Source organism: Ovis aries, chromosome X, assembly GCF_016772045.2.
Source record: "Ovis aries strain OAR_USU_Benz2616 breed Rambouillet chromosome X, ARS-UI_Ramb_v3.0, whole genome shotgun sequence".
Taxonomy (NCBI): domain Eukaryota; kingdom Metazoa; phylum Chordata; class Mammalia; order Artiodactyla; family Bovidae; genus Ovis; species Ovis aries.
In genome coordinates, this window is record NC_056080.1 from 15,351,920 (window position 1) to 15,379,736 (window position 27,817).

Genomic DNA, 27,817 nt, shown 5'->3' on the forward strand with positions numbered 1-27,817 from the left:
GGAGAGGTGAAAGAAAGTAGTACAAAGACTGAAAAATCATTTACTATTTCCCAAAGTTACTGGGATGCCACATAGTTCAGAAATTCTGACAGTGCTTAGCAACTTATGAAAGAAAAGCAAAATGAAGAAATACATGGGCAGGTATAAAGTACGTTTGGTACTGCAGAATACCAAAAACAGTAGATCTTAAAAGCAACCAGACAGAAGACAGCCTACCTACTGAAAAACAGTGATTCCATTGACATCTGACTTCTCAACAGCAATAATGGAGGCCAGAAGACAGGGAAATGTTATTTTCAATGTTTTTTGGGGGAAAATAGCTGTCAATCTAGAATTCTGTACTCAGTGAAATCATCTTTCAAGAATGAGGGCAAAATAGTTTTTAGTTAAGTTGACTAAACTTCCTACTAATAGACACTCAACAAAGGAAATTCTAAAGGATGAACTTCAGAAAGAAGTTACTATTATAAAAGAAATTGTAATGGAAATTGGGGAAATATAAAAACTGAATGGTATCACATATCAAAACCTATGGGAGTATATTAAAGAGATACTTGGAAGAAAGTTAAAATGCTAGATGCTTATGTTAGAAGAAAAGCTGAAAAATAATGAGCCAAGCAACCAGTTTAAGCTAGAAAAAGAACAATAGGATAAGCCCAAAGACAGTAAATGGAAGGAGATGAGCAGACACAAATTGAACAGAAAGCAAGCATATAATTCAGAGACAAAAAGTTCAAAGTTGGCTTTTTGAAAAGAGAAATAAACTGGACAAATGTCAGGTGAGATTGATGAAGGAAAACCATAGTGATGACACAAACAGTATATAGGAATGGAAAAAGATTTCCTTTGCAGAGATTAAGATGATAAGGGGGTTTTGAACACCTTTATGGCAATAAAGGTGAAAATTTATTAGGCAAAATGAGTAACTGTCTAAAAAATATCATTTATCAAAAATGACTTTAAGAATTAGAAAGTCTGAATAATCCTGTAAGATTTAAAGAAGTAAAATCATTAAAAATCTTGTTTTAAGGAAAACTGAGGCCCAGATGGTTCTGATGTCATGTTTTAACTGATATTCAACAACAGCAACAATTTTTGATCTCATACACCCTATTCCAGAGTATAGACAAAGGGATCATTCTCGAGCCAAATCAAACACACCAGAGGACCATATGAGAAAGGAAATTCACTTGTTAGTCTAACTCATAAATATAGTTACAGAAATCCTTAACAAATATTAGCCAACTCAGCCTAGGAGATAGAAAAACCTGACAAAGTTGGGATTATCCTAGGGGTGTATGAGTGTCTTAAGACATTCATAGTATAATTTATCATATTAACAAATCATAAGGAAAATCGTAGCATCATCTCAACAGATGGAAATGTGGATTTGGTTCAATATTCAGTAATGAATTATCCTAAAAAGTCTCAAAATAGATGGGAATTTTTGTAATGTATTAAGGGAATGCAAAAAAGCAAAATGGCTGTCTGAGGAGGCCTCACAAAGAGCTGTGAAAACAAGGGAAATGAAAAGCAAAGGACAAAAGGAAAGATATACCCATTTGAGTGCAGAGTTCCAAAGAATAGCAAGGAGAGAGAAGAGAGCCTTCCTCAGCGATCAATGCAAAGAAATAGAGGAAAACAATAGAATGGGAAAGCTTAGAGATCTCTTCAAGAAAATTAGAAATACCAAGGGAACATTTCATGCAAAGATGGGCTCTGTAAAGGACAGAAGTGGTCGGGACCTAACAGAAGCAAAAGATATTAAGAAGAGGTGGCAAGAATACACAGAAGAACTATACAAAGATCTTCACAACCCAGATAATCACGATGGTGTGATCACTCACCTAGAGCCAGACAACCTGGAATGCAAAGTCAAGTGGGCCTTAGGAAGTATCACTACGAACAAAGCTGGTGGAGCTGATGGAATTCTAGTTGAGCTATTTCAAATCCTGAAAGATGATGCTGTGAAAGTGCAGCACTCAATATGCCAGCAAATTTGGAAAACTCAGCAGTGGCCACAGGGCTTGAAAAGGTCAGTTTTCATTCCAATGCCAAAGAAAGGAAATGCCAAAGAATGCTCAAACTACCACACAATTGCGCTCATCTCACACACTAGTAAAGTGATGCTTAAAATTCTCCAAGCCAGGGTTCAGTGATACGTGAACCATGAACTTCCAGATGTTCAAGCTGGTTTTAGAAAAGGCAGAGGAACCAGAGATCAAATTGCCAACATCTGTTGGATCATCAAAAAGCAAGAGAGCTCCACAAAAACGTCTATTTCTGCTTTATTGACTATGCCAAAGCCTTTGACTGTGTGGATCATCACAGACTGTGGAAAACTCTGAAAGAGATGGGAATACCAGACCACCTGACCTGCCTCTTGAGAAACCTGTTTGCAGGTCAGGAAGCAACAGTTAGAACGGGACATGGAACAACAGACTGGTTCCAAATAGGAAAAAGGAGTACGTCAAGGCTCTATACTGTCACCCTGCTTATTTAACTTCTATGCAGAGTACATCATGAGAAATGCTGGGCTGGATGAAGCACAAGCTGGAATCAAGATTGCTGGGAGAAATATCAATAACCTCAGACATGCAGATGATACCACCCTTATGGCAGAAAGTGAAGAATTAAAGATCCTCTTGATGAAAGTGAAAGAAGAGAGTGAAAAAGTTGACTTAAAGCTCAACATTCAGAAAACTAAGATCATGGCATCTGGTCCCATCATTTCATGGCAAATAGATGGGAAAACAGTGGAAACAGTGTCAGACTTTATTTTGGGGGGGGCTCCAAAATCACTGCAGATGGTGATTGCAGCCATGAAATTAAAAGACGCTTTCTCCTTGGAAGGAAATTTATGGCCAACCTAGACAGCATATTCAAAAGCAGAGACATCACTTTGTCAACAAAGGTCCATCTAGTCAAGTCTGTGTTTTTTTCCAGTGGTCGTGTATGTGTGTGAGAGTTGGCTGTGAAGAAAGCTGAGCACCAAAGAATTGATGCTTTTGAAGTGTGGTATTGGAGAAGACTCTTGAGAGTCCCTTGGACTGCAAGGAGATCCAACCAGTCCATCCTAAGGAGATCAGTCCTGGGTATTCATTGGAAGGACTGATGTTGAAGATAAAACTCCAATACTTTGGCCACCTGATGCGAAGAGCTGACTCATTTGCAAAGACCCTGATGCTGGGAAAGATTGAGGGCAGGAGGAGAAGAGGACAACAGAGTATGAGATGGTTGGATGGCATCACTGACTTGATGGACATGAGTTTGGGTGGACTCTGGGAGTTGGTGATGGACAAGGAGGCCTGGCGTGCCGCAGTTCATGGGTCGCAAAGAGTTGGACACGACTGTGTGACTGAACTGAACTGAAAACAAACATGCAGCAAATGCCATGCTTCGCAGTGAAATACTGTATATGTTATCCTTGAGATCATGTTGCTGTTGTTCAGTCACTAAATCATGTCTGACTCTTTACAACCCCATGGACTGTAGCACTCCAGACTCCCTGTCCTTCACAATCTCCCTGAGTTTGCTCTAACTCATGTCCTTTGAGTTGGTGATGTTATATAACCATCTCATCCTCTGCCGTCCCCTTCTCTTTTTGCTTTCAGTCTTTCCCAGCATCAGTGATTTTTCTAAAGAGTCGGCACTTTGCAACAGATAGCCAAAGTATCGGAGCTTCGGCTTCAGCATCAGTCCTTCCAGTAAATAGTCAGGGTTGATTTCCTTTAGGATTGACTGGTTTGATCTCCTTGTGCAAGGAACACTTAAGAGTCTTCTTCAGAACCACAGTTTGAAAGCATCAATTCTTTGGAGCTCAGCCTTCTTTATGGTCCAGCTCTCATATCCCTACGTGACTACTAGAAAAACCATAGCTTTGACTATAGGGACTCTTGTTTATATTTGTTAATATTTATGATATAATTTTATCCAAAAGTATATTCGGAAACATGCCTTAATATCATTTATAAAAATAGGGCATTTGTTTTTGAAAAATTAATAAACATGAAATTAATCAGACATGTATCTAGAGGCAGATTCTTTTTTCCAGTAACTTGCAGGGCTGTCAGCAGGGACAGTGAATCACATGACTCACCTGGTTTGTTTCCTGTCTCTCAGGAATCACTGTCTTTTGTTGCCTGATTTCCTAGTGTCAAAGAAACTGTTTATTTTATATAAAAAACATTTATATATTTGTTTTTGGCTTTTTCAAAAAGGAGGGTAAATCTGGCTTCCATTACTCCATCTTGACTGGAATCAGATCTCATTTAATTAAATGTCTGATCATTTCTTAGTCCTGTTTTGTTAATGAAGGGTTGGTTTAATATAAACTTCATTCTGGTGAAAGGCCTTTCCTTTAAAGGCAAGCATAGATTTTGTGTTTATTTTTGTTTTATTTTTTAAAATAACTGGTTACTTTAAAGACCCAGACTCTGAGGACCCATAGAGTGGGGGCCCTGAGGTAGATAATTCCTGAGACATTTGTCATTTTCTATTGCTACATGGTTTGTTTCTGAAGGCTCTTCATGGTCTCACCCTTTTTGGAGTTTTGACTTACTGATGTGTTTAATAAATTTTAATGAAAGACAGATTGAGAGAAATTGTTGATGGGCAAACTTGGTTGTACTGTATTCATGCACTGGCTCAGGAGGAAAATCTCTATGAAATTACTCTGAGTTACCTTTGTGGAAAGCCCTGAACTCCATATTCTAGCTTATCTGATCTAGCTGGATCAAATCAAAAGTGATTTGCAAAAACTTTTATGTTCTTGGCACATTGCTGTGATTTATTTTTAAGGCATAGAAAGTTGTCCAAATATTAACACACATATTACAGATTTGGAAGTAAACTGCCTATAGTTATATAGAGCACAGTACACTTTTCAAAGAAGTTTGTAAAGAATGTGGTTTTACTTGACCAGTGTGTGATAATAAACTCATTTCTTACATGTGATCATGAGCCTTATTTATAATTCAATAGCAGATGTTTGTTTTCATTGTTAATTTACAACTCAGACATTCTTGGCTTAACTCCAGTTTTCTCTATATCTCATAATTTTTTTTTTAAAGTTAGAATGAAACTTTCTTTCAGAATATGCTTCAAATGGGGCCAGGTTACTTTAGAAACAGGTTTTATTATCAGAAATTGAGATCTTTGAAGAATCCCTAAATATCATTTTTGTCCATCATTTTCAGCCTCCCCTACTGCTGTCAGACCCACTGACTTACAGGGCAGCAGCGGTGCCTTATTAGGGTTCTGGCTCCCAACTCAAGCTAATGAGCAGTGTAATGGCTGAGAGCTTGTGAGAAACAGGCGAGGAGCCAAAGGGCCTAGAGTATATGAAACTAAATAATTAATATCAGAATAATGAGGGATTGACTGTCCATCCTGTTCTACATCCTGGCCTTTTTGATCAAAGGGTGTCATTTCCTTACTGTTTTACATTATCTTAATTACAACAGCCTATATAAATATTTGGACTTTGAATAGGATGGAAGTGAAAAAGGGATTGGAATAGCATGTGGTCTTTTTTTTTTTTAAATTTAGCCCACAAATATTAAAAGTTTAAACAAGTTAAATGCAATAGCTCTTCCTGTTTTACAAGTGAAAGAGGGCTTCCCTCCGCCCCCTCACCGGTGGTCCTTAACAGTGTGTGTTTTTCTTTTCAGCTTCAAAGTCAGGATTGTTACCTCCACCACCTGCACTCCCTCCAAGACCTTGTCCATCACAGGTAGGAGACAACATTGATTTTTGTATACTGTCTTTCCGTAGGGAGTTGTCCTCCCACTATGCTTCCTTTGCATGGGTTGATCACCACCGAACTGGCCAGTCAGGTTTCCAACATGATGTCTGGACTGGACTGGGAGAGCAGAGCATGGCTGAATTTCTTCCTATCCAGCCAGCCCCCAGCCTCAGATGGAAGAGATAGTCTCCTTAAGCAAATGTGTGAAACAGTTCAGTCTTGGCTATGGAGGGTTGCATGTGGTTTTTCACACAAAGAGGAGCAGAAGGGGTGCCTCTCTGATTGTGGCTAGCGAACATGTATATTCTGTGAAGTATGTGTACATTGAGTGCCTATATTTTCCTTGGTGTTTTAGGAGCGGTTTTCTGCATAAACTAAAAATAAATGGTCATCAGCATGGGTTTAGTGCTGTGGTTTGGGTTCACAGTGTTTTTTTTTTAGGATGGTATTTTCCTTTGGGACAGTGAGCTGATCTAGCAGGAGTGGAAGAGTATGTCACCTGAATCTGTTTCACTTGTGAATGAATTCTGCCTTTTTGACATGTGCTACTATGTCTTTATTCATCACTTTTTGTAGAGTTGAAAGTGAGAAGCAAGCAGCAAATCCACAGAGTGTGGTAAAGGGTGCTACAGATCCTTCCTTTCATTAATTGCTGCTGAAGAAACTATCTTTAAGGACCCTCTAACAACTTTTGGCAGAAAATGTTGACAAATGTCTCTGTGCACAGTCTCATTTTTTACCTCATTGCTCTGGATAGTTCAGAGCATACCATTCCATATGGTGCATCTCAGGACTCGCTGAGTGACTGAAACCACTTGTAACATTGATTTGTCCTTCTCTTAGAGAATTAGATGGTCTTTAGTGTCCACTCAACCTTAAGATGCAAATACCATGAGACATTGGCTTCTTCCTTCAGTTTTTAGGGTAATTAAAAGCCTTATTCCTCCTGACCCACATATAAACAAGTGAGAACTTATTTTTCCAATAGTCCAGCATTAGCTTTATGAGAGACTGGTTAACCAACAAGTGTTTATTGAATTTCCACTATTTATCTCCTGCTAAGCTTTAGTTCAGGGGCTTCCCAGGTGGCACAGTGGTAAAGAGTCTGCCTGCCAATGCAGGATACACAAGAGACGCCAGTTTGACCCCTAGGTTGTGAAGATCCCCTGGAGTAGGAAATGGCAACCCACTCAGGTATTCTTGTCTGGAAAATCCCACAGACAGAGGATCCTGATGGGATATAGTCCACAGGGTCACAAAGAGTTGGACATGACTGAACATGTGTGCATTACTACCAAAGGCTTTAGTTCCATCCTTGTCCTTCTTTGGCTATGATTTCTACTTATTTAAATTATTCAGTTTAGTCACTCAGTCATGTCTGACTCTTTGCAACCCCATGGACTGTAGCACGCCAGGCCTCCCTGTCCATCACCAAATCCCGGAGCTTGCTCAAACTCATGTCCATTGAATTGGTGATACCATCCAACCATCTCATCCTCTGCTCTCATCTTCTCCTCCTGCCTTCAATTTTTCCCAACATCAGGGTCTTTTCAAATGAATCAGTTCTTTGCATCAGGTGGCCAAAGTAATGGAGTTTCAGCTTTAGCATCATTCCTTCCAAAGAACACCCAGGACTGATCTCCTTTAGAAGGGACTCTTAAGAGTCTTCTCCAACACCACAGTTCAAAAGCATCAGTTCTTCAGTGCTCAGCTTTATAGTCCAACCCTCACATCCATAGAAGACTAGTGGACAAACCATAGCTTTGATTAGACAGACCTTTGTTGGCAAAGTAATGTCTCTGCTTTTCAATATGCTGTCTAGGTTGGTTATAGCTGTTCTTCCAAGGAGTAAGCGTCTTTTAATTTCATGGCTTCAGTTACCATCTGCAGTGATTTTGGAGCCCAAGAAAATAAAGTCTGTCACTGTTTCCATTGTTTCCCCATCTATTTGCATGAAGTGATGGGACTGGATGCTATGATCTTAGTTTTTTTAATGTTGAGTTTTAAGCTAACTTTTTCACTCTCCTCTTTCACTTTCATCAAGAGGCTCTTTAGTTCTTCTTCACTTTCTGCCATAAGGGTGGTGTCATCTGCATATCTGAGGTTATTGATATTTCTCCGAGCAATCTTGATTCCAGCTTGTGCTTCCTCCAGCCCAGCATTTCTCATGATGTACTCTGCATATAAGTTAAATAAGCAGGGTGACAATATACAGCCTTGATGTACTCCTTTCCCTATTTGGAACCAGTCTGTTGTTCCATGTCCATTTCTAACTGTTGCTTCCTGACCTGCATACAGATTTTTCAGGAGGCAGGTAAGGTGGTCTGGTATTCCCATCTCTTTCAGAATTTTCCACAGTTTGTGGTGATCCACACAGTCAAAGGCTTTGGCATAGTCAATAAAGCAGAAATAGATGTTTTTCTGGAACTCTCTTGCTTTTTTTGATGATCCAACAGATGTTGGCAATTTGATCTCTGGTTCCTCTGCCTTTTCTATATCCAGCTTGAACATCTGGAAGTTCACGGTTCATGAACTGTTGAAGCCTGGCTTGGAGAATTTTGAGCATCGCTTTGCTAACATGTGAGATGAGTGCAATTGTGTGGTAGTTTGAGCATTCTTTGGCATTGCCTTTCTTTGGCATTGGGATGAAAACTGACCTTTTCCAGTCCTGTGGCCACTGCTGAGTTTTCCAATTTTGCTGGCATATTGAGTGCAGCACTTTCACAGCATCATCTTTCAGGATTTGAAATAGCTCAACTAGAATTCCATCAGCTCCACCAGCTTTGTTCGTAGTGATACTTCCTAAGGCCCACTTGACTTCGCGTTCCAGGATGTCTCCCTCTAGGTGAGTGATCACACCATCCTGGTTATCTGGGTCATGAAGATCTTTTTTTGTATAGTTCTCCTGTGTATTCTTGCCACCTCTTCTTAATATCTGCTTCTGTTAGGTCCCGACCACTTCTGTCCTTTATTGTGCCCATCTTTGCATGAAATGTTCCCTTGATGTCTCTAATTTTCTTGAAGAGCTCTCTAGTCTTTCCCATTCTATTGTTTTCCTCTCTTTCTTTGCATTGATCACTGAGGAAGCCTTTCTTACCTCTCCTTGCTATTCTTTGGACTCGACTTCCCAGCAAACTTACCTTCCCAGCAGGAAGTTGTGCTTGACGTCCCAGCAGGAACACAGGACCGCGGCCACAGTCCTGGGCTGCTGGAGCGTGGGATTTAAATTACTGTGTTTATTGAGCATCTACAATACAGCACGAATTTGTGCTATGTTCTTTCTCGGTTTTCTTTTTTTTTTTTGGCCATGTTGTGCAGGATGTGGTATCTTGTTTCCCCAACCAGGGATCGAGCCCAGGCCCCCTGCATTGGAAGCACAGAGTCTTAACCACTGGACCTCCTTGGAAGCCCCTTAAGTGCTTTCAATATAGTAGTTAATCTTCACAAAAATCCTATGATATAGGTACAGATATTTTGTTGTTATTGTTCAGTTGCAAAGTCGTGTCTGACTCTTTGTAACCCCATGGACTGCAGTGTGCCAGGCTCTCCTGTCCTTCACTATCTTCTAGAATTTGCTCAGATTCACATCCATTGAGTTGGTTATGCCATCAATCTCATCCTCTGCCGCCCCCTTCTATTAACCTTTTAGAAAAGCAGATGAGGAAATTGAACCATACAGGGGTTTAGCAAGTCACCCATGGTGACATAGTTGGTAAACAGTAGAGCTAAGGTCCGTTTTCTGAAGGTCTCTCCCCTTTCCTGTAGTTGCAGTCAAAGTATCTGTGTGCATGGGAAGACAGGGATCCGCTGCACTGGCAATTGAGACTTTCACCACATACCCTAGAAGGACCTAGATGAGCTGACTCCTGATTTGGACCAACAGTAAAACTGTCACAATAGAATTAGTGGACATTCCGGAGGTGCTTATCTACCAGCTACTGGTTTCCGAGTGGGGCTTGGGAGTCACCTGGATGAATGCATGAAAGACTTGTCTGAAAAGGCTTTTGTGACCAACCTCCTTATGTTTCTCCTGCTGCGCAAGTGACAGTAGTTACTTCCTGGTTGTGAACTGTGCTGCATTATCAGCAGTTCTTATCTGAGCTGCTCAGTGTAGGTTTCCTGCTTGCTCTGGGGCTTGGTGACTGAGGAGCTGATGGGGGTCTGGGAATGCTCAAGTCACTGTTAATGAAGGAGACTGCTTCTTTGTCTGCCAGATTTCCCATCACATTGTAAACACTGAACCCAGCGCTCAGCCCAAGCCTCCAGCTCAGCTGCCTAAGTATGGAGATTTCAGACTCCAGAAACAGGTGTGTAAGAAAAGCAGGCAGGAAAAACCCTTCACCACTTCCCTCCCCCATGCTCCCCTCACCCACTGTATGTGGGACACTAGAGGGATTCTTGGGTGATTGGTACATGATGGTGCATTGTTTTTGTGCCATGTCGAATTCCTAATATTGGCTCTAGGAGTAAATCACCTAACCACCTGTATGGGGCACCTGTATGTTTCAATCTTTCCCAAACTACTTTTGATAAAGTAGCCTCCTGGGAGATAGTAATAGAGCTCTGTGGTAAGATGAATTTGCTGCCTCGGTACCTGCTCTGGGAGATTCACAGTGCGCACAAGCCCATTAAAGGCTTTGAAGTTCCGCAGTAAAGAAACCTGGTCAATTTTGTTAAAGCTGGCAGTTTTCTAGCATGTGTGACCATTCATCCCTTTATTTATGAAATACCTGTTAATATCCTAAGGACTTAGTGGTTAGGACACATTATTATACACCAGCCTTAAGGTGTTGGTAAGAACATTTCCAGACATCTTTAATCTGTCACCTCATCTCTGTATTATGTGATTAAAGTTAAATTTTTATATCTTATGCCAATAGCTTTCCTTGGAAGAGATTGAGAATGAAAACAAGAGTTTATCACACATTAGCTTGGGATTGTGGTGTTTTTTTGTTTGCTGTGTTTTCTTAATTTTTCCTTTTTATTCTCTCATGAGGTTATTTTTACCACTTCACAACAAATTTTATTACAGAGAACTTAAATACTTGGAGTTATTCTTTTTCTCTGGTAAAATAAAAAAAAATGTTTTCTTGGTGTGTATGGACAATCAAGCTTACTTTGGAAAAAATATATATATATACTTAACTACAGAGACTTCTTCTATGGGGCTTAAAACTGTAGTTCTTGGGGGAGAAACCAAGAAGCCTGATATAATTAAAATAATTATATTTATTAGTAGATTTGAAAAGAGATTAAGTTTAAAAATTTTTGAATTATTTTTTGATTTAACATTTTCATATTATTTAACTTGATAAATGGCCAAGACTAGACTATAATAAATGAGAAAACATTTTATTTCTCCAAAAAGTACGCTGTTTAAAAAACGATTTGGCCAATCAGTGATGTACTATCAGGTTTTAAGTATATAAGAGAGTTTGTATATTGCAGATATGTGCAAAAAGATATATAGATAGATAAGACCTTAGATAGATCATTCCTATGTATACCAAAAGTCCATCTCTACTTTTATCAAGTGAGAGATATGAGGTGTAGGTTTTTAGCATAAAATGCAGTGTAGCTGACCCATGTTTAGGCCAGACATCACCATGATATAAACATCTGGATTAAGTTATCCAGATGGGGCCCTAGAGTTAGGAGAATGAATAAATTCAAAGAAACCAATCTTATTTCTTATACTATATGGAAAACCGAAAGTGAAGTCGCTAAGTCATGTCCAACTCTTTGTGACCCCATGGACTGTAGCCTACCACGCTCCTCCGTCCATGGGATTTTCCAGGCAAGAGTACTGGAGTGGTTTGCCATTTCCTTCTCCAAAGGGTCTTCCTGACCCAGGGATCAAACCTGTGTCTCCTGCATTGTAGGCAGATGCTTTACCATCTGAGCACCATAGGTAAGATCAAGAAGGGCCAAGTAGTATATAAAGAATCAAATGTTTTGGTTCCATGTTTTCCTGTGGACAGGCCAGAGAGCAGGGTATGGTATTTTGGCTCAGGCTAGAAGCCAGAGGTAACACTTTTTTTTTTTTAAAGACTGATTCATAGTGTAAATGGTAAAGAAGCAATCACAAGTTCTATATGGAGCAGTATTAAAAAGAGAGTTAGTTAAATTTATTCGTTCATTGTTTGTATGCATAAAAAGTGCGTAAAATGCCATCAACAGGGTTCGTACTTGTCTTTTTTGTTTGTTTGTTTTATTTTTTTAATTTTTTTAAAATTTTTATTTTTACTTTATTTTACTTTACAATACCAAGGGACACATACAGACTGAAAGTGAAGGGCTGGAAAAAGATATTCCACGCAAATAGAGACCAAAAGAAAGCAGGAGTGGCAATACTCATATCCGATAAAATAGACTTTAAAACAAAGGCTGTGAAAAGAGACAAAGAAGGCCACTACATAATGATCAAAGGATCAATCCAAGAAGAAGATATAACAATTATATATGCACCCAATATAGGAGCACCGCAATATGTAAGACAAATGCTAACAAGTATGAAAGGGGAAATTAACAATAACACAATAATAGTGGGAGACTTTAATACCCCACTCACATCTATGGACAGATCAACTAAACAGAAAATTAACAAAGAAATGCAAACTTTAGATGATACAATAGACCAGTTAGACCTAATTGATATCTATAGGACATTTCACCCCAAAACAATGAATTTCACCTTTTTCTCAAGTGCTCACGGAACCTTCTCCAGGATAGATCACATCCTGGGCCATAAATGTAACCTTGATAAATTAAAAAAAATCGAAATCATTCCAAGCATCTTTTCTGATCATAATGCATTAAGATTAGATCTCAATTACAGGAGAAAAACTATTAAAAATTCCAGCATATGGAGGCTGAATAACACGCTTCTGAATAACCAACAAATTACAGAAGAAATCAAAATATGCATAAAAACTAATGAAAATGAAAACACAACAACCCAAAACCTGTGGGACACTATAAAAGCAGTGCTAAGAGGAAAGTTCATAGCAATACAGGCATACCTCAAGAAACAAGAAAAAGTCAAATAAATAACCTAACTCTACACCTAAAGCAACTAGAAAAGGAAGAAATGGAGAACCCCAGAGTTAGTAGAAGGAAAGAAATCTTAAAAATTAGGGCAGAAATAAATGCAAAATAAACAAAAGAGACCATAGCAAAAATCAACAAAGCCAAAAGCTGGTTCTTTGAAAGGATAAATAAAATTGACAAACCATTAGCCAGACTCATCAAGAAACAAAGAGAGAAAAATCAAATCAATAAAATTAGAAATGAAAATGGAGCGATCACAACAGACAACACAGAAATACAAAGGATCATAAGAGACTACTATCAGCAATTATGTGCCAATAAAATGGACAACGTGGAAGAAATGGACAAATTCTTAGAAAAGTACAACTTTCCAAAACTGAACCAGGAAGAAATAGAAAATCTTAACAGACCCATCACAAGCACAGAAATTGAAACTGTAATCAGAAATCTTCCAGCAAACAAAAGCCCAGGTCCAGACGGCTTCACAGCTGAATTCTACCAAAAATTTCGAGAAGAGCTAACACCTATCCTACTCAAACTCTTCCAGAAAATTGCAGAGGAAGGTCAACTTCCAAACTCATTCTATGAGGCCACCATCACCCTAATACCAAAACCTGACAAAGATGCTACAAAAAAAGAAAACTACAGGCCAATATCACTGATGAACATAGATGCAAAAATCCTCAACAAAATTCTAGCAATCAGAATCCAACAACACATTAAAAAGATCATATACCATGACCAAGTGGGCTTTATCCCAGGGATGCAAGGATTCTTCAATATCTGCAAATCAATCAATGGTACTTGTCTTGTAGGTCTGTTTTCTGTTCAGGGCCTGTATGGTACTTCAATAGCCAAATCTCTTTAATAGTGTTGATCTCATGCCAGATTTTTTTTAAATTTATTTATTTTAATTGGAGGCTAATTACTTTACAATATTGTATTGGTTTTGCCATACATCAACATGAATCCGCCACGGGTGCACACGTGTTCCCCTTCCTGAACCCCCTCCCACCTCCCTCCCCATACCATCCCTCTGGGTCATCCCAGTACACCAGCCCAAGCATCCTGTATCATGCATTGAACCTGGACTTCTCATGCCAGATTTCTTATGGTAATTGTGATAGAACCACAGCTTCAGTGTAATTATGTTTAATAAAGAGAAGATTTTTTTTTTGTCCAAAGGATAATCTTTTCAGTTTTATATTAGCACCACATTTGATGAATTGGGGCTCCATCTAGACTCATGTGCTCTGAATTTTCCTACTTATATCACTAATTTCTTACCTTTTAATGGCAAGTGCTCTTTGCAAGCAATGAGGTGAGCACTACAATAGCACTGTGGGATGAATCACTATGGAAGAAGCCTTTTAGCAGTACTTCTAAGCTCTGAGAAACCAGGAGGGCTTCATGGAAGTGCTGAGGTTACCAGTTAAATTGAGTTTTACAGAAACAAGAGAACTTTTCTTTTCAATGGCTGAAGAATTCAGAGCATTACTATAGAGAAAAAGCAAATGCAAAGAAACAGGCTTAAGAGAAGTTCCTGTGTGTTGGTGGAACTGCCCACAATTTGGAAAGTAGTAGATTTTAGGTGAGAGAGATTTCGTGTTTGAATGTGGCAGTAAAGAGCAGCTGGCCTGCTCAATTGAGACCTGGTGGTGCCAGAGCTATGAGAGAGGGACCTCCTGACCCTAGAGTTCTATCTGGGGAGCAGCCCCTGAGGGCACAGCACAGGGTATAACACAGTCCAGTGGAGCTTATCTTTGCAGACATTGCCATCATCTTAGACGGGGGAGGAGTTCAATCTACTGAGGCCTGGGCCCCATCCTCAGAACCTATGGTGTGGGGTGAGGCCTGAGCACTGGGAGTTTGTAGAAGTTCCCCAGGTGATTCTGAAAGTGCAGTCAGGATTGAGAAGCACTGAACTAAGGTGAGAGGAAGGAATGTTCAAAGAAGTTGAGAATATAGGGGATTTGTCAGTGCTCTGCCCTGACTTCTTAAAGGGCATGGTGGGAGGCTTTCTCAAGTTGGGGGGATTGGAGGCATGAAGTCCAGCTAGGATACATCCAGACCCTGTGGGGACAGGAATCCCAATCACAGTGAATGGCCTAGGGGTCTCGGGCTTCAAATGATGATTGATTTTAGCAGGGTCAGAGGGTATGATGGGAAGGTCTTGCTGGAAGAACTAGTTGCTGTGTGCCTCTGGTCATGTGTGTACTGTTGTGAAGAAGTAGCGTTCAACACAGATGGCCTTGAAAAGAAATCATAGTCCATTCAGCTAATTTGTCATCTAACTTTGTCATCTTGCTAGGATCAGGTCTCTAAGGCAATATTGAACCCACTGGGAATATGTTGGGCATGATACTTTACTTCAAAGCCAAATTTCTTAGATACAACTTGATATAAAATACTCTCTTTATTTCATTTGGAAGGAAAGACTGAAGTTCATTTAAACTCAAATGGCAGTTTGTAGGCCCTGAAGTTCTTAAATATTTGATACTCCATGCTTTTTAAAAAAAAATATATTGTTTTTATAAATTAATATCATATCATTTCAAGTATGCTTTTCACAAGTTAATATATAGCTGATAATACAAAATAGTAAGTTCTCCTGGGAGACATTAAGGGTTTTAGATCTCTCTCTCTTTTTTGACATTACTACTGATTATGTAAGTGTCTTAAAGTGTCCTGTAGTATGTTTTTAGAATGTAAATTTGATTAAAGTATAGCATGCATACTGAATCCGTTTAAAATGCATGTTAAATACATTTTTAGGAGAGTAAAATGAAATATATCATTGGTAGCTTTCAAATATCTATAGGAAAACAGCAAGAAACTGTGTGTAAACAATATAGAAATGTCACAGCTTCTAAAACTTTGTGCCTTTATTCTTTATCAAATTAAAACTCAGAAGGCATATATCACATATCATGAGATCTTTTATAATATATTCAGCTGATCTAATGTAATATACATTAGTTACCACATCACCTCAATATATTGGTTATGTAGATGAATCATGTTTGTAAGCTTTCCAAGGTATATACAACATCCTGATTTTTACTCATCAAAATATAAATTTAGTATATGCCAAGAGGTAGTCTTTTATGTATTTATGTATTGGAAACTCAGTAATTATTTGAAGGCATTTTTCTTCCAAATTATTACTCTGTTCTGTCCTACAGTGCATGCTGAGGATTAGCTGAAAATCACAATATGTTAGTGAGTGTTTTAGTGATTACAGAAAGAAGATCTAGGCCCAGGATTTATCTTTATTTGCAATGATGAAAGAACATAATGAAAGCTATACAACATTATACAAGTGTGTCTGTCTGTGGTCTTATCCTTAGCCCTGCTATTGTGTAGCTCTATGGCTTTGTGGGAAGTAAGCAAATTCGACTGACAGACCTAGTATCTCTTCTAGGAAATGAGAAGATTAGTCTAGATAGATCCTCTTAGTTCTTAAGGTGTCAGATTTTATGTTGTATTCCTCTGTCCAAAGAAAATTTTGTTGAAAATATAGATGAAACATCAGAAAACATAACTGAGTACAAGATGGCTTGGACTAATCTTTCCCTGCTTCCCTCCCGCTTCTCTCTAAGTACAACTAAAAACTCTAGGCATAATATGGCAGAAAGAGGATTTTAAAAGATGTAAAGAGGAAAGCAAGCCAGCTAGGGCCTCAGGACTTGAGGAACAGCATAGTAGTGAGTTCCCTGAGTTTAAAAAAAATCTTTCACATATCCTGGACTGGGCACAGGAAAAGCCTGAGACCCAGAACCACTGACAGATGCAAACAGAAAGAAAATGTACTATCTAGCCGGAGGACTGGGAAAGAGGTAGCTAAGCTGGTTATAAACTTTTTTTTTGACAATACTTAACTCTACCCCAGTCAAACACCATGGTTACTTCTCCCTCCAATGTCAGCAGAGACCTACTGGGCAGGTATCTTGCCCCTTATGCAGTAGCAGTAGACATCCCAGAGTGGTGCTTTCTTAGCCAGCAGAGATGGCCTCAGCAGAGACTAAGGGGGAATCTAGTCTCTTAACTGTGACTGATGGCCTCAGATAGCTTGGGGAGGCATGTTACACCCTCCCAGATGGTGTCACTGGGGACTGAAACATTCCCAGGTAAGAAAACTCAAAGAATTTGTCATTAGTAGACTTGCCCTATAAAAAATGCTAAACAATGTTCTCCAGGCTGAAATAAAAGGATATTAAACAGTACCTTGAGGCTATAAAAAGAAATTAAGAAAGGTAAAGGTAGTTACATAGGTAAATACAAAAGCTAGTAAATAATTTAAAATCTGTGTTAATGGGCACACATGTATAAAAATGTTGGTTGTGAGAATAGTAATAGAGGGTGGCAGCAGAGCTATACAGGACCAGAGGTATGTGTACTATTGATCCTAAGTTGGTATTAATTCAAACTTGTTATAATGTTAATATGTTAACTATAATTCCAAGGGTAACTACTAAGGAAAAACCTAAAAAAAGAGGGTTGAGAACAAAACAGATATAAGACATAGAAAACAAACAGCAAATGGAAGAAGTAAATATTTCCTTTTACTAATTGCTTTAAATTATATAGATTAAAATCTCCAATTAAAAGGCAGAGACAGAATTGATTTAAAAATTATTCAAATATGTGCTGTCTACAGTAGACTTCACTTTAGATCCATTGATACAAACAGATTGAAAGTGAAAGGATAGAAAAAGATATAACATACAAATAGTAACCAAAAGAGAGCTGGCATATATATGCTAATATCAGACCAAAATAAACTTGAAGACAAAAATTGTTACAGGAGGCATAGAATGACATTATGTATTGATAAAAGAATCAGTGCATTAATATGTTAAAAATTATAAACCTATACACACGTAACAACAGAGCCTCAAAATATATGAAGCAGAACCAACAGAACTGAAGGGAATAATAACCAATTCTACAATAATAGAGACTTTAATACATCACTTTCATCAATGGATTGACAACTAGGCAGAATACAAATGAGGAAGTAGAGGCCCAATAGACATCTATAGAACCCTCTACTCAACAATAGCCTATACGTTTTCCCTCAAGTGCACATGTGACATTCCCTAGGATAGACAGTATGTTAGGCCACAAAACAAGTCTCAACACATTTTAAAAAACTGAAATCATATAGAGTATCTTCTTTGACCACAGTGGAATGAAACTAGAATTCAATAAAAAGTAAAACTGGAAGATTCAGTAATGTGGAAATTAGATGACATATCCTTACAGGAAACAATGGATCTTAACGGATACACAAAACAACTAGATGTAAATTAGGGTATGAAAAAACATTAATCATGAGGGGAGGACAGTACAAATGCAGGGTTGTTAAATTAAGAGATCAGCAATTTAAAACAATCATGTATATATTATTCGTATGATATTTATAGCTTATTTTTTATATTGCTATATAAAAACTTCATGGTAACCACAAACCAAAAATCAATATTAGATGTACACACAAAATGGAAAAAGGAATCCAAACATAATGCTGAAGATAGTCATCAGATCACAAGAGAACAAAAAAAGAAGAAAGGAACTTAAAAGTCTTAAAAAAACACCCCAAACAGTTAACAAAATATACTTTCTACAGGACACTCACTGTAGAGCTAAAGACACACACACACACACACACACACACACTGAAAGTGAGAGGATGGAACAAGATATTTCATGTAAATGAAAATGACAAGAAAGCAGGAGCATTTACACTCATATCAGACAAAATAGACTTTAAAACGAAGGCTATAACAGAAACCAAAGAAGGGCATTATAAGACAAAGGAATCAGTACAAGAAAGGATATTACACTTGTTAATATATATGTACACGATACAGGAGCACCTAAATATGTAAAGGAAATATTACCAGATATCCACAGAGAAATTGCCAATAATACAATAATAGTATGAGACCTTACACCCCCACATACATCAAAGGATAGATCATGCAAAAAATTAGTAAGGTAACAGTGGTCTTAAATGACACAATAGACCAATGGACTTAATAAATATTAGGACATTTCATCTAAAAAGAGCAGAATATACATTCTTTTCAAGTGCACATGGAATGTTCTCCAGGATAGACCACAAACTAGGCCACAAAGGAAGTCTCAACAATTTTAAGAGGATACAAATTATGTAAAGCATTTTTTCCAACCACAGTGGTATGAAAGGGAAATCAATTACAGAAAAAAAAACAAGACAAGCAAAACACATGGAGAGTAAACAACATGCTAGTAAAAAACCAATAGGTCAATGACAAGATCAAAGAGTAAAAAAGAAAGTACCTCAAGACAAGTAAAAATAGAAACACAACTTTCTAAAATCTGTGGGATGCAGCAAAAGCAGTTCCATAAGGAAAGTTATAGGGATACATGCCTTCCTTAAGACCTAAACAATCTAAAGGAGTTAGAAAAAGACCAAACATATTCCAGTCAGCAGAAGGAAGGAAATCATAAAGATCAGAGGGGAAATAAATAGACCAAAAAAATAACATACCCCACATTAGAAAATAGGAAACCAAGAGTTGTTCTTTAAAAAGGTAAACAAAATTATAAGCCTTTAGCCAGGCTCATCAAAAAGAGAGAGAACCCAAATGAACAACATAAGATATGAAAGAGGAGAAATAACAACCAGTTTCACAGAGATTGAAAAAATAGTAAGAGAATGCTACAGATAGTTACGTGCCAATGAATTGGGCATCCTAGAAGAAATGGACAAGTTTCTAGAAACATAAAACTTGCCAAAACTGAATCAGGAAGGAAAATTTGAACAGGCCTATCACTAATAGTGAAATTGAGTTTATAATTAAAAAACAAAACCTCCTAGCAAACGAAAGTCCTGGATCAGCAGCTTCAAAGGGAAATTCTTCCAAATGTAAGAGGGCTACTAGTTATCTTCAAACTATTCCAAAAATTTTAAGAGGACAGAACACTCCTAAATTCATTCTACAAGGCCACCATTTTACCAAAACCAGAGAAAGACATTGCCAAAAAAAGCCACAGAGCAACATCTTTGATGAATGTAGATGCAAAAATTTCAATAAAATATTACTAAACTCAATCTAGCAATATATAAAAAGAATCATACACCATGATCGACTGGGGTGTATTCTAGGATGCAAAGATGTTTTAGTATTCACAAATCAATGTGATATACACCATCTTAACAAAAGGAAGGATCATGATCACATAATCATCTAAATAGATGTACAAAAAGCCTTTGACAAAATTCAGTATCAATTCATGATTGAAAAAACTATCATCAAAGTTGGTGTAGAGAGACTATATCTCAACGTACTAAAGGCTCTTTATGACAAACCCACAGTTAGCATCATCCTTAGTGGTGGAAAGCTAAAAGGATTTCCTCTAAAGATAAGAAACAAGACAAGGAAACCCACTCTTGTCACTTCTGTTTAACATAGTATTGGAAGTCCTGACAACAGCAATCAGAGAAGAAAAAGAAATAAAAAGCATCCAAATTGGAAGGGAAGAAGTAAAACTATTTGCAGATGACCTGATAGTATACATAGAAAACCCTAAAGTCTCCACCTCAAAACTATTAGAACTAATTAATGAATTCAGTGAACTTGCAGAATACGAGATTAATATACAGAAATCTATTTGTTTTCTATTTATTAATAATGAACTATTGGAAAGTGAAAGTAAAAAAATTGCATCAAAAAGAACAAAATGCGTAGGAATAAACTTAAGGTGAAAGACTTATACTCTGAAAACTATAAAACATTGATGAAAGAAATTGAAGATGATACAATGAATTGGAAAAATATCCCATATTCATATAGTGTTAGAATTAATATTGTTAAAATATCTATACTGCCCAAAGCAATCTATAGATTTAATGCAATTCCTATCAGAATTCCCATGATATTTTTCATAGAACTAGAATAAATAATCCTGAAATTCACATGGAACCACGGAAGACCTCGAATTGTTAAAGCAATCTTGAGGGAAAAAAGAATAAAGTTGGAAGTTTTGCTCATATAAACTCATGCACCCGGAGTGCAAAGCCACAGTAATCAGAATAGCATGGTATTGGCACAGAAACAGACACATAGATCAATAGAACAGAGAGCCCAGAACTTATGCATGTATGGTCAGTTAATCTATGACAAAGGAGGCAAGAATATACAATGGAGAAAAGATAGTCTCTTCAGTAAATAGTGTTGTAAAAACTGGATAACTACATGTAAAAGAATGAAATTAGAACATTTTCTCACACCATATACGAAAATAAGCTTTAAATGGTTTCATGATCTACCTATAAGAACTGAAACCATAAAACTAGAATAGTCCTTGACATAACTAAGAGCAATATATTTTTGAATCTGTTTCCTAAGACAAAAGAAATAAAAGCAAAAATATACAAAAGGGACCAAGTTAAAGTTAAAAGCTTTTGCATAGCAAAGGGAATAATCAGCAAAACAAAAAGACAACCTAATGAATGGGAAAAAATAATTTGTAAATTATATGACCAACAAGGGACTGATATCCAGGATAAATACCCATACAACTTGATATTTTAATAAAAGCAACCTTATTAGAAGATGGGTAGAAAACTTGAATAGACATTTTTCCAAAGAAGATAGGCAGATGGTCAACAGGCACATGAAGAGGTGGTCAGTGCTGCTGATTATTGGAGAAATGCAGTCAAAACCATGATGAAACATCACCTCACACCTGTCAGAATGGCTGTCATCAAAATGACCACAAATAGAAAATGTTGACGAGGATGTGGAGGAAGGGCAACTCTAGTACATTGTCAATAGAAGTGTAAATTGGTGCAGTTACTTTGAAAAATAGTATGGAGGTTTTTTTCTCAAAAAAGTAAAAATAGAACTACTCTATAATCCAGCAATTCTACTTTTGAGTATACATCTGAAAAAAAGAAAAAACGAATTCAAAAAGATACATGCACTCTAATGTTCACAGCAGCATTATTTAGAAGATACAAAAGCAACCTAAGTATCCATCAGCAGAGTAATGGTTAAAGAAGTGGTGTGAGTATATATACATACACATATATACATACATACATACATGCATACACACACAGGAATATTACTCAGCCATAAAAAAGAATAAAATTGTACCATTTATAGCAATGTGAGTGGACATAAGAGAATATTATGCTTAGTGAAATAAGTCAGACAAATACTGTTTTATCACTTATGTGTGGGATCTGCAAAGCAAACGAATGTATATAGTAAAACAGAAATAGACTCACAGTTAAAGAAAACTAGTGGATACCACAGGGAGAGGGAAGTAAAGAGGTACAAGATAGGCATATGGGATTAATAGGTATAAACTACTATGTGTAAAATAGATTAGCAACAAGGGTTAGGATTAGACATGGCACAGGAAATTATAGCCATTATTTTGTAATAACCTTAAATGGAGTATAGTTTATAAAAATGCTGAGTCACTATGCTGTACACCTTAAACTAACATAATATTGTAAAAAAAGAATAGAAACTAACTGAACCCAAAGCTAGCAGAAGGAAAGACATAATAAAGAATGGAGATAAATAGAGAATAGGAAAACAAGCGAGAAGTCATTGAAATCATAAGTTGGGTTTCTGAGATCAGCAAAATGGGTAAACCTTTAGCTTTACTGACCAAGAATATAATTAATCTTGTGTTGTCCTCTAGTTAAAATAAAAGGCTGTATTTTAAATTAAAATAGGTTATGATAAATGTATCTCTCATTATAGATCACACTGTTTTGAATTTATCAAGGCTGAAGATTCAAGTAGATTATTCTGCTTTGTGTAAGACCTTTTTTCTTGTGCTGACTTTGCCAGTACATTTTACTCTATGATACCTAGTTGTAGAATTGTTTCATAGTTTACTCAGAAAGTTAATTGTAATCCTAGGTTGGTATACCATGAAGAAGCAGTTGTTGTTTAGATAGAATTTTGAGAGTTCTTAAAGTCCTCTTATAAGGACTTATTAAAGAAATTTGAAAAGTAGTATTTTCAAACAGTTGACTCTGCATGAGAATTTCAAAAAGCAAAGGAAATGGCTGTAGTGAGAAGTTCAAGGAGAAGCGGGAATGACAGTATATTGAGATTGGAATAGAAGAGGAAAGATTAATTATAATTCCCTCCTTTAAAAGGACCACTCATACAGGGTTATCATTAAGTAATTAGCCTCCAATTAAAATAAATAAATTTAAAAAAGACCACTCAAAGTGTGCCATCTTTCAACAAATGCCATTAGAATTTTCCCCGAGAACTAGTTCAAAAGAAAGAAAAAATTCTGTATGACATTTATTTTAGTATTAAATAAAAATTAAAACAGTACAGACAACACAGATGTTCGAGAAGAAGGGTCTGGTTAAGAGTATTGTATGTATATCCACCTAATAGAATATAAGACAGCCATTCTTTGGAAGGAATGATGCTAAAGCTGAAACTCCAGTACTTTGGCCACCTCATGCGAAGAGTTGACTCATTGGGAAAGACTCTGATGCTGGGAGGGATTGGAGGCAGGAGGAGAAGGGGACGACAGAGGATGAGATGGCTGGATGGCATCACCCACTCGATGGACGTGAGTTTGGGTAAACTCTGGGAGTTGGTGATGGACAGGGAGGCCTGGCGTGCTGCGATTCATGGGGTTGCAGAGAGTCAGACATGACTGAGCAACTGAACTGAACTGAACTGAGAATGACTACATGGAGAATAGTAGAAATATCTGAATACAGAAAATTGATTGTACCACATAAAAGTATTTAGTAGACTTTGATAATAAGGTGTTCTTATCTCTGAAAGTGATCCTGAAGGTGTTGGCCATTATGCTGTGGTCAGAGTTTGAATTCCTTTCCCATTGTTGCTGGCCAATGTTGTCTTCTCATTGGGCCATTGAAGTTAATTCCTCAGTGAATTTCCACTAATTCTTTTTATTAGTCTAAAAGGGTCACTTAAGTAATTAATTTATAATTTAGCTATCTCATCTTAGTAAAGTAATGCTCAAAATTCTCCAAGCCAGGCTTCAACAATACGTGAACCATGAGGTTCCAGATGTTCAAGCTGGTTTTAGAAAAGGCAGAGGAACCAGAGATCAAGTTGCAGACATCCACTGGATCATCAAAAAAGCAAGAGAGTTCCAGAAAAACATCTATTTCTGCTTTATTGACTATGCCAAAGCCTTTGACTGTGTGGATCACCACAAACTGTGGAAAATTCTGAAAGTGATGGGAATACCAGACCACCTTACCTGCCTCTTAAGAAACCTGCATGCAGGTCAGGAAGCAACAGTTAGAACTGGACATGGAACAACAGACTGGTTCCAAATAGGAAAAGGAGTACATCAAGGCTGTATATTGTCACCCTGCTTATTTAACTTCTATGCAGAGTACATCATGAGAAATGCTGGGCTGGAGGAAGCACAAGCTGGAATCCAGATTGCTGGGAGAAATATCAATAACCTCAGATATGCAGATGACACCACCCTTATGGCAGAAAGTGAAGAGGAACTAAAAGCCTCTTGATGAAAGTGAAAGAGGAGAGTGAAAAAGTTGGCTTAAAGCTCAACATTCAGAAAACAAAGATCATGGCATCCGGTCCCATCACTTCATGGCAAATAGATGGGGAAACAGTGGAAACAGTGTCAGACTTTATTTTGGGGGCTCCAAAATCACTGCAGATGGTGATTGCAGCCATGAAATTAAAAGATGCTTACTCCTTGGAAGGAAGGTTATGACCAACCTAGACAGCCTATTCAAAAGCAGAGACATTACTTTGCCGACAAAGGTCCGTCTAGTCAAGGCTATGGTTTTTCCTGTGGTCATGTATGGATGTGAGAGTTGGAGTGTGAAGAAAGCTGAGCACCGAAGAATTGATGCTTTTGAACTGTGGTGTTGGAGAAGACTCTTGAGAGTCCCTTGGACTGCAAGGAGATCCAACCAGTCCATCCTAAAGGAGATCAGTCCTGCGTGTTCATTGGAAGGACTGATGCTAAAGCTGAAACTCCAATACTTTGGCCACTTCATGCGAAGAGTTGACTCATTGGAAAAGACTCTGATGCTGGGAGGGATTGGGGGCAGGAGGAGAAGGGGACGGCAGAGGATGAGATGACTGGATGGCATCACCGCCTCGATGGACGTGAGTTTGAGTGAACTCCAGGAGTTAGTGATGGACAGGGAGGCCTGGCGTGCTGCGGTTCATGGGGTTGCAGAGTCAGACACGATTGAGCGACTGAATTGAACTGATTTCATCTTATAATAACTTGTTTATGTAAGTGCATTTTCTATTTTGAGGAGACTCTGTGTGAGCAGTAGGTATATGAATCTGAGTATCCTTGAATGTTTCTATATGTTTCAATCATAAATGTCATGTGTTTACTGTTTACCATTTGGAAGTAGACTCCTAAGTAATTGGTAGGAGTTTAAACAGCTGTTTTGGTGGGGAAATTAAGCAGTTTTTCTTACAAAGATTTGCTCTTTCAATAAAGATTGATCAAGAGAAAGGAAAAAAGTGTTATGAGAAGCAAAATAAAGTCAAAGCTCTATCAGAATAAAATGGCTTTTGGAAGCTACTTTTAAGAAACCATGCTCTCAGAACTTGTGATGAAGCATATAATATTGCATAATCATAAAATTATGATAACTCTAGCAGTTTTGAGGCTCAAAGAAACCCTTTATTGAAATACATCATCTAATATTTTTTTAAATCCATCTATGTTCTCTGAATAGTAGACTCTTATTGCCCTTTCTCTGATGTGGTTATTTTGCTGCATGTAGAATTCTAGGTTGAAGGTTATTTTCCCTCAGCATTTTGAATGTATTACCTTCTTGTCTGGCATTTACTTTTGTTGCTGCTGAGTATTCTGTGAATCTATGTTGCATTCCTTTGGAGTGAATATCTTTTTCTTTGGTGGCTTTTAAAATTTTATTTTCAGTGTTCTGTTGCAACTTCACTGTAATATGTCTAGGTATAGATTTAAACTTATTTATTCTAGATGATGATTGGTGTGTACTTTCCATCTGGAAAATCATGTCTTTAATTTTAGAGCACTCTCAGTCATGTCTTTGCAGGTTCTTATTCCTTACTTATTTCTTCTATTTTCTTCTGAAACTCATTAGGTATGTTTCTGTGTCTGTCAACACATCTTTTATTTCTAGTTATGGCTCTTCATCTTTTTATGTCATGATCTCTCTGGGTTGGCTGTGAATGAAATCTTTGACTTCCAAACTTATAATTCTTTTTAAGTAACTGTATATGATTCCAGGTTTTATAGTCCATTCTTTTTTATGTCAGTCTGTTCTTGTTTTGCTTTTCCCAATTTCTGTTTCATAGTTCTCAGTTCCTTTTTGGATGTATTCCCTACTTTTAACTTTGTGGGTTCTAAATAAAATTATTTTAAAGTTACTTATTTTCAACTTGTTCTGTCTTCATTTTTGTCAGAAGTAAATTCTTAGAGCTGTGTTTTTTCCTTTCATATTTTTTTTGAAATTTGCTTAACAGTTTTATTTGAAATTGGAGTTTCAGTTTCATTCTCATTTCTCCGAGCTCCTCCATTTCTAGCAGTTCAGTGGTGTCTCTGCCAACCATACCCCACAGCCCTGCACCCATGGGCCTCTAGTCTAGGGCTAGTTCTTCTTCTTGAGGTCCAGCACTTCCTTCCAGTACAGATGTCAGGGATCATGCAGATGATACCAGATGGTGGCCGATCCCAAGACTGGGCTACAGTGTTGTATCTGCTTCTGCTTCCTTTCCTAAGTAGGCAGCCCTGAACACCTTCACAGACTTCTTCCCAGCTTTGTAGGTTTACAGGTAGTGAAGTGTCACCTTAGTCTCTGGCTTCTTATTATGGGCCCCCTGCCTCATGTGGGGCATTTAAACCCCTTACTTTGCTGTATTGGAGCACTCCACTCCCTCCACCTACTTCTGAACCCTTAGCCTTGCCTACCAATTTGTTGGCCCCACAAGGATCTTTATCTTGCTGCTGAGTGGGTCTCAGTCTTTATTTTAACACTTTTTTGCTTGTGCTGTCATCTATCATTGCATAGCATTTTATGGAACAGAAAGTTGAAGTTCAGAAAGTAGAAGTGAGGTACTTAGAGCCTCATAGCTAGTAAGTGACAGTGCTAGCTTTCGTAGAAGAGGAAAACTGGGAAAGATTTCTGGGGAGGTGCTTGAAATTTAATGATAAACCTTTAGAGAAAGAGAAAGAAAAAATTATTCATTGCACATCATAAAAAGTAACTATAGATCTGCTAAGCACAAGTTAATATGGATTTTCAGTCTCTGTGCCATTTTATAAATATGAAGTATTTCCTAACATTAAGCTAAAATGTTTATTTTTAAAGTGCCTTCCCCAGTGCAGACTTATGTTCATCTTTGCCAAAAGAGCTTTCACATTTTGGTCACTGGGCCATATTTGGTATAGCAGAAAGCCAAGTGTATTTCATATCCTGCTTTCAAAGAGGGGAAAAAAAGAGGCAGAAGTTTAACATCATAAATAATTATTGTTTATGCATTTCAAAATTGATTTTAAAAGTACACAAACCATTGAGGCTTTGTGATTATTTACTTTATTAATTTATCAAGTACGTATAGTGCTTACGTGCCAGATGCTCTTCTAAGTGCTTTATAAACATTAACTCATTTAATCCTAGCAACCATGTATAGTAGGTTGTGTTGCTGTCCTCAGTTTGCAGATAAGCAAACTAAGGCACAAAGAACTTCAGAAATTTGCCCAGAGCAAGTAAGGCCTGAAGCTGCCATTCTGACCCAGACTATCTAGACTCTGAGTGCCACCTCCTCCTACTGTGCTCTACTGTGCAACCATGTCTCAGAGTTATTTTCTTAACCTCTCTCTTCTTAACAACAGAGTCAACACATTATCACGGATACCTTTTATATTCTGAAACCTCTTAATAAATTAGCTTCATCCCATCACTAGTAGCTTGTTTTCCTTCTCCTTATTATATTTTGTTTGTGATGTTACTGTGTAAAG

At 37.6% G+C, this 27,817-nt stretch overlaps 1 protein-coding gene across 2 annotated transcripts in view; it reads left to right on the forward strand.

Moving 5' to 3' along the window:
* The window catches only part of REPS2 (RALBP1 associated Eps domain containing 2), a 246,918-nt gene that overhangs the window by 173,206 nt on the left and 45,895 nt on the right, over positions 1–27,817 (forward strand). For both annotated transcript variants that reach the window (XM_027963581.3, XM_027963582.3), the window contains exon 14: positions 5,673–5,734. In XM_027963581.3, coding sequence (XP_027819382.1) covers positions 5,673–5,734 — 62 coding nt within the window. The remainder of the gene's footprint in view (positions 1–5,672; positions 5,735–27,817) is intronic.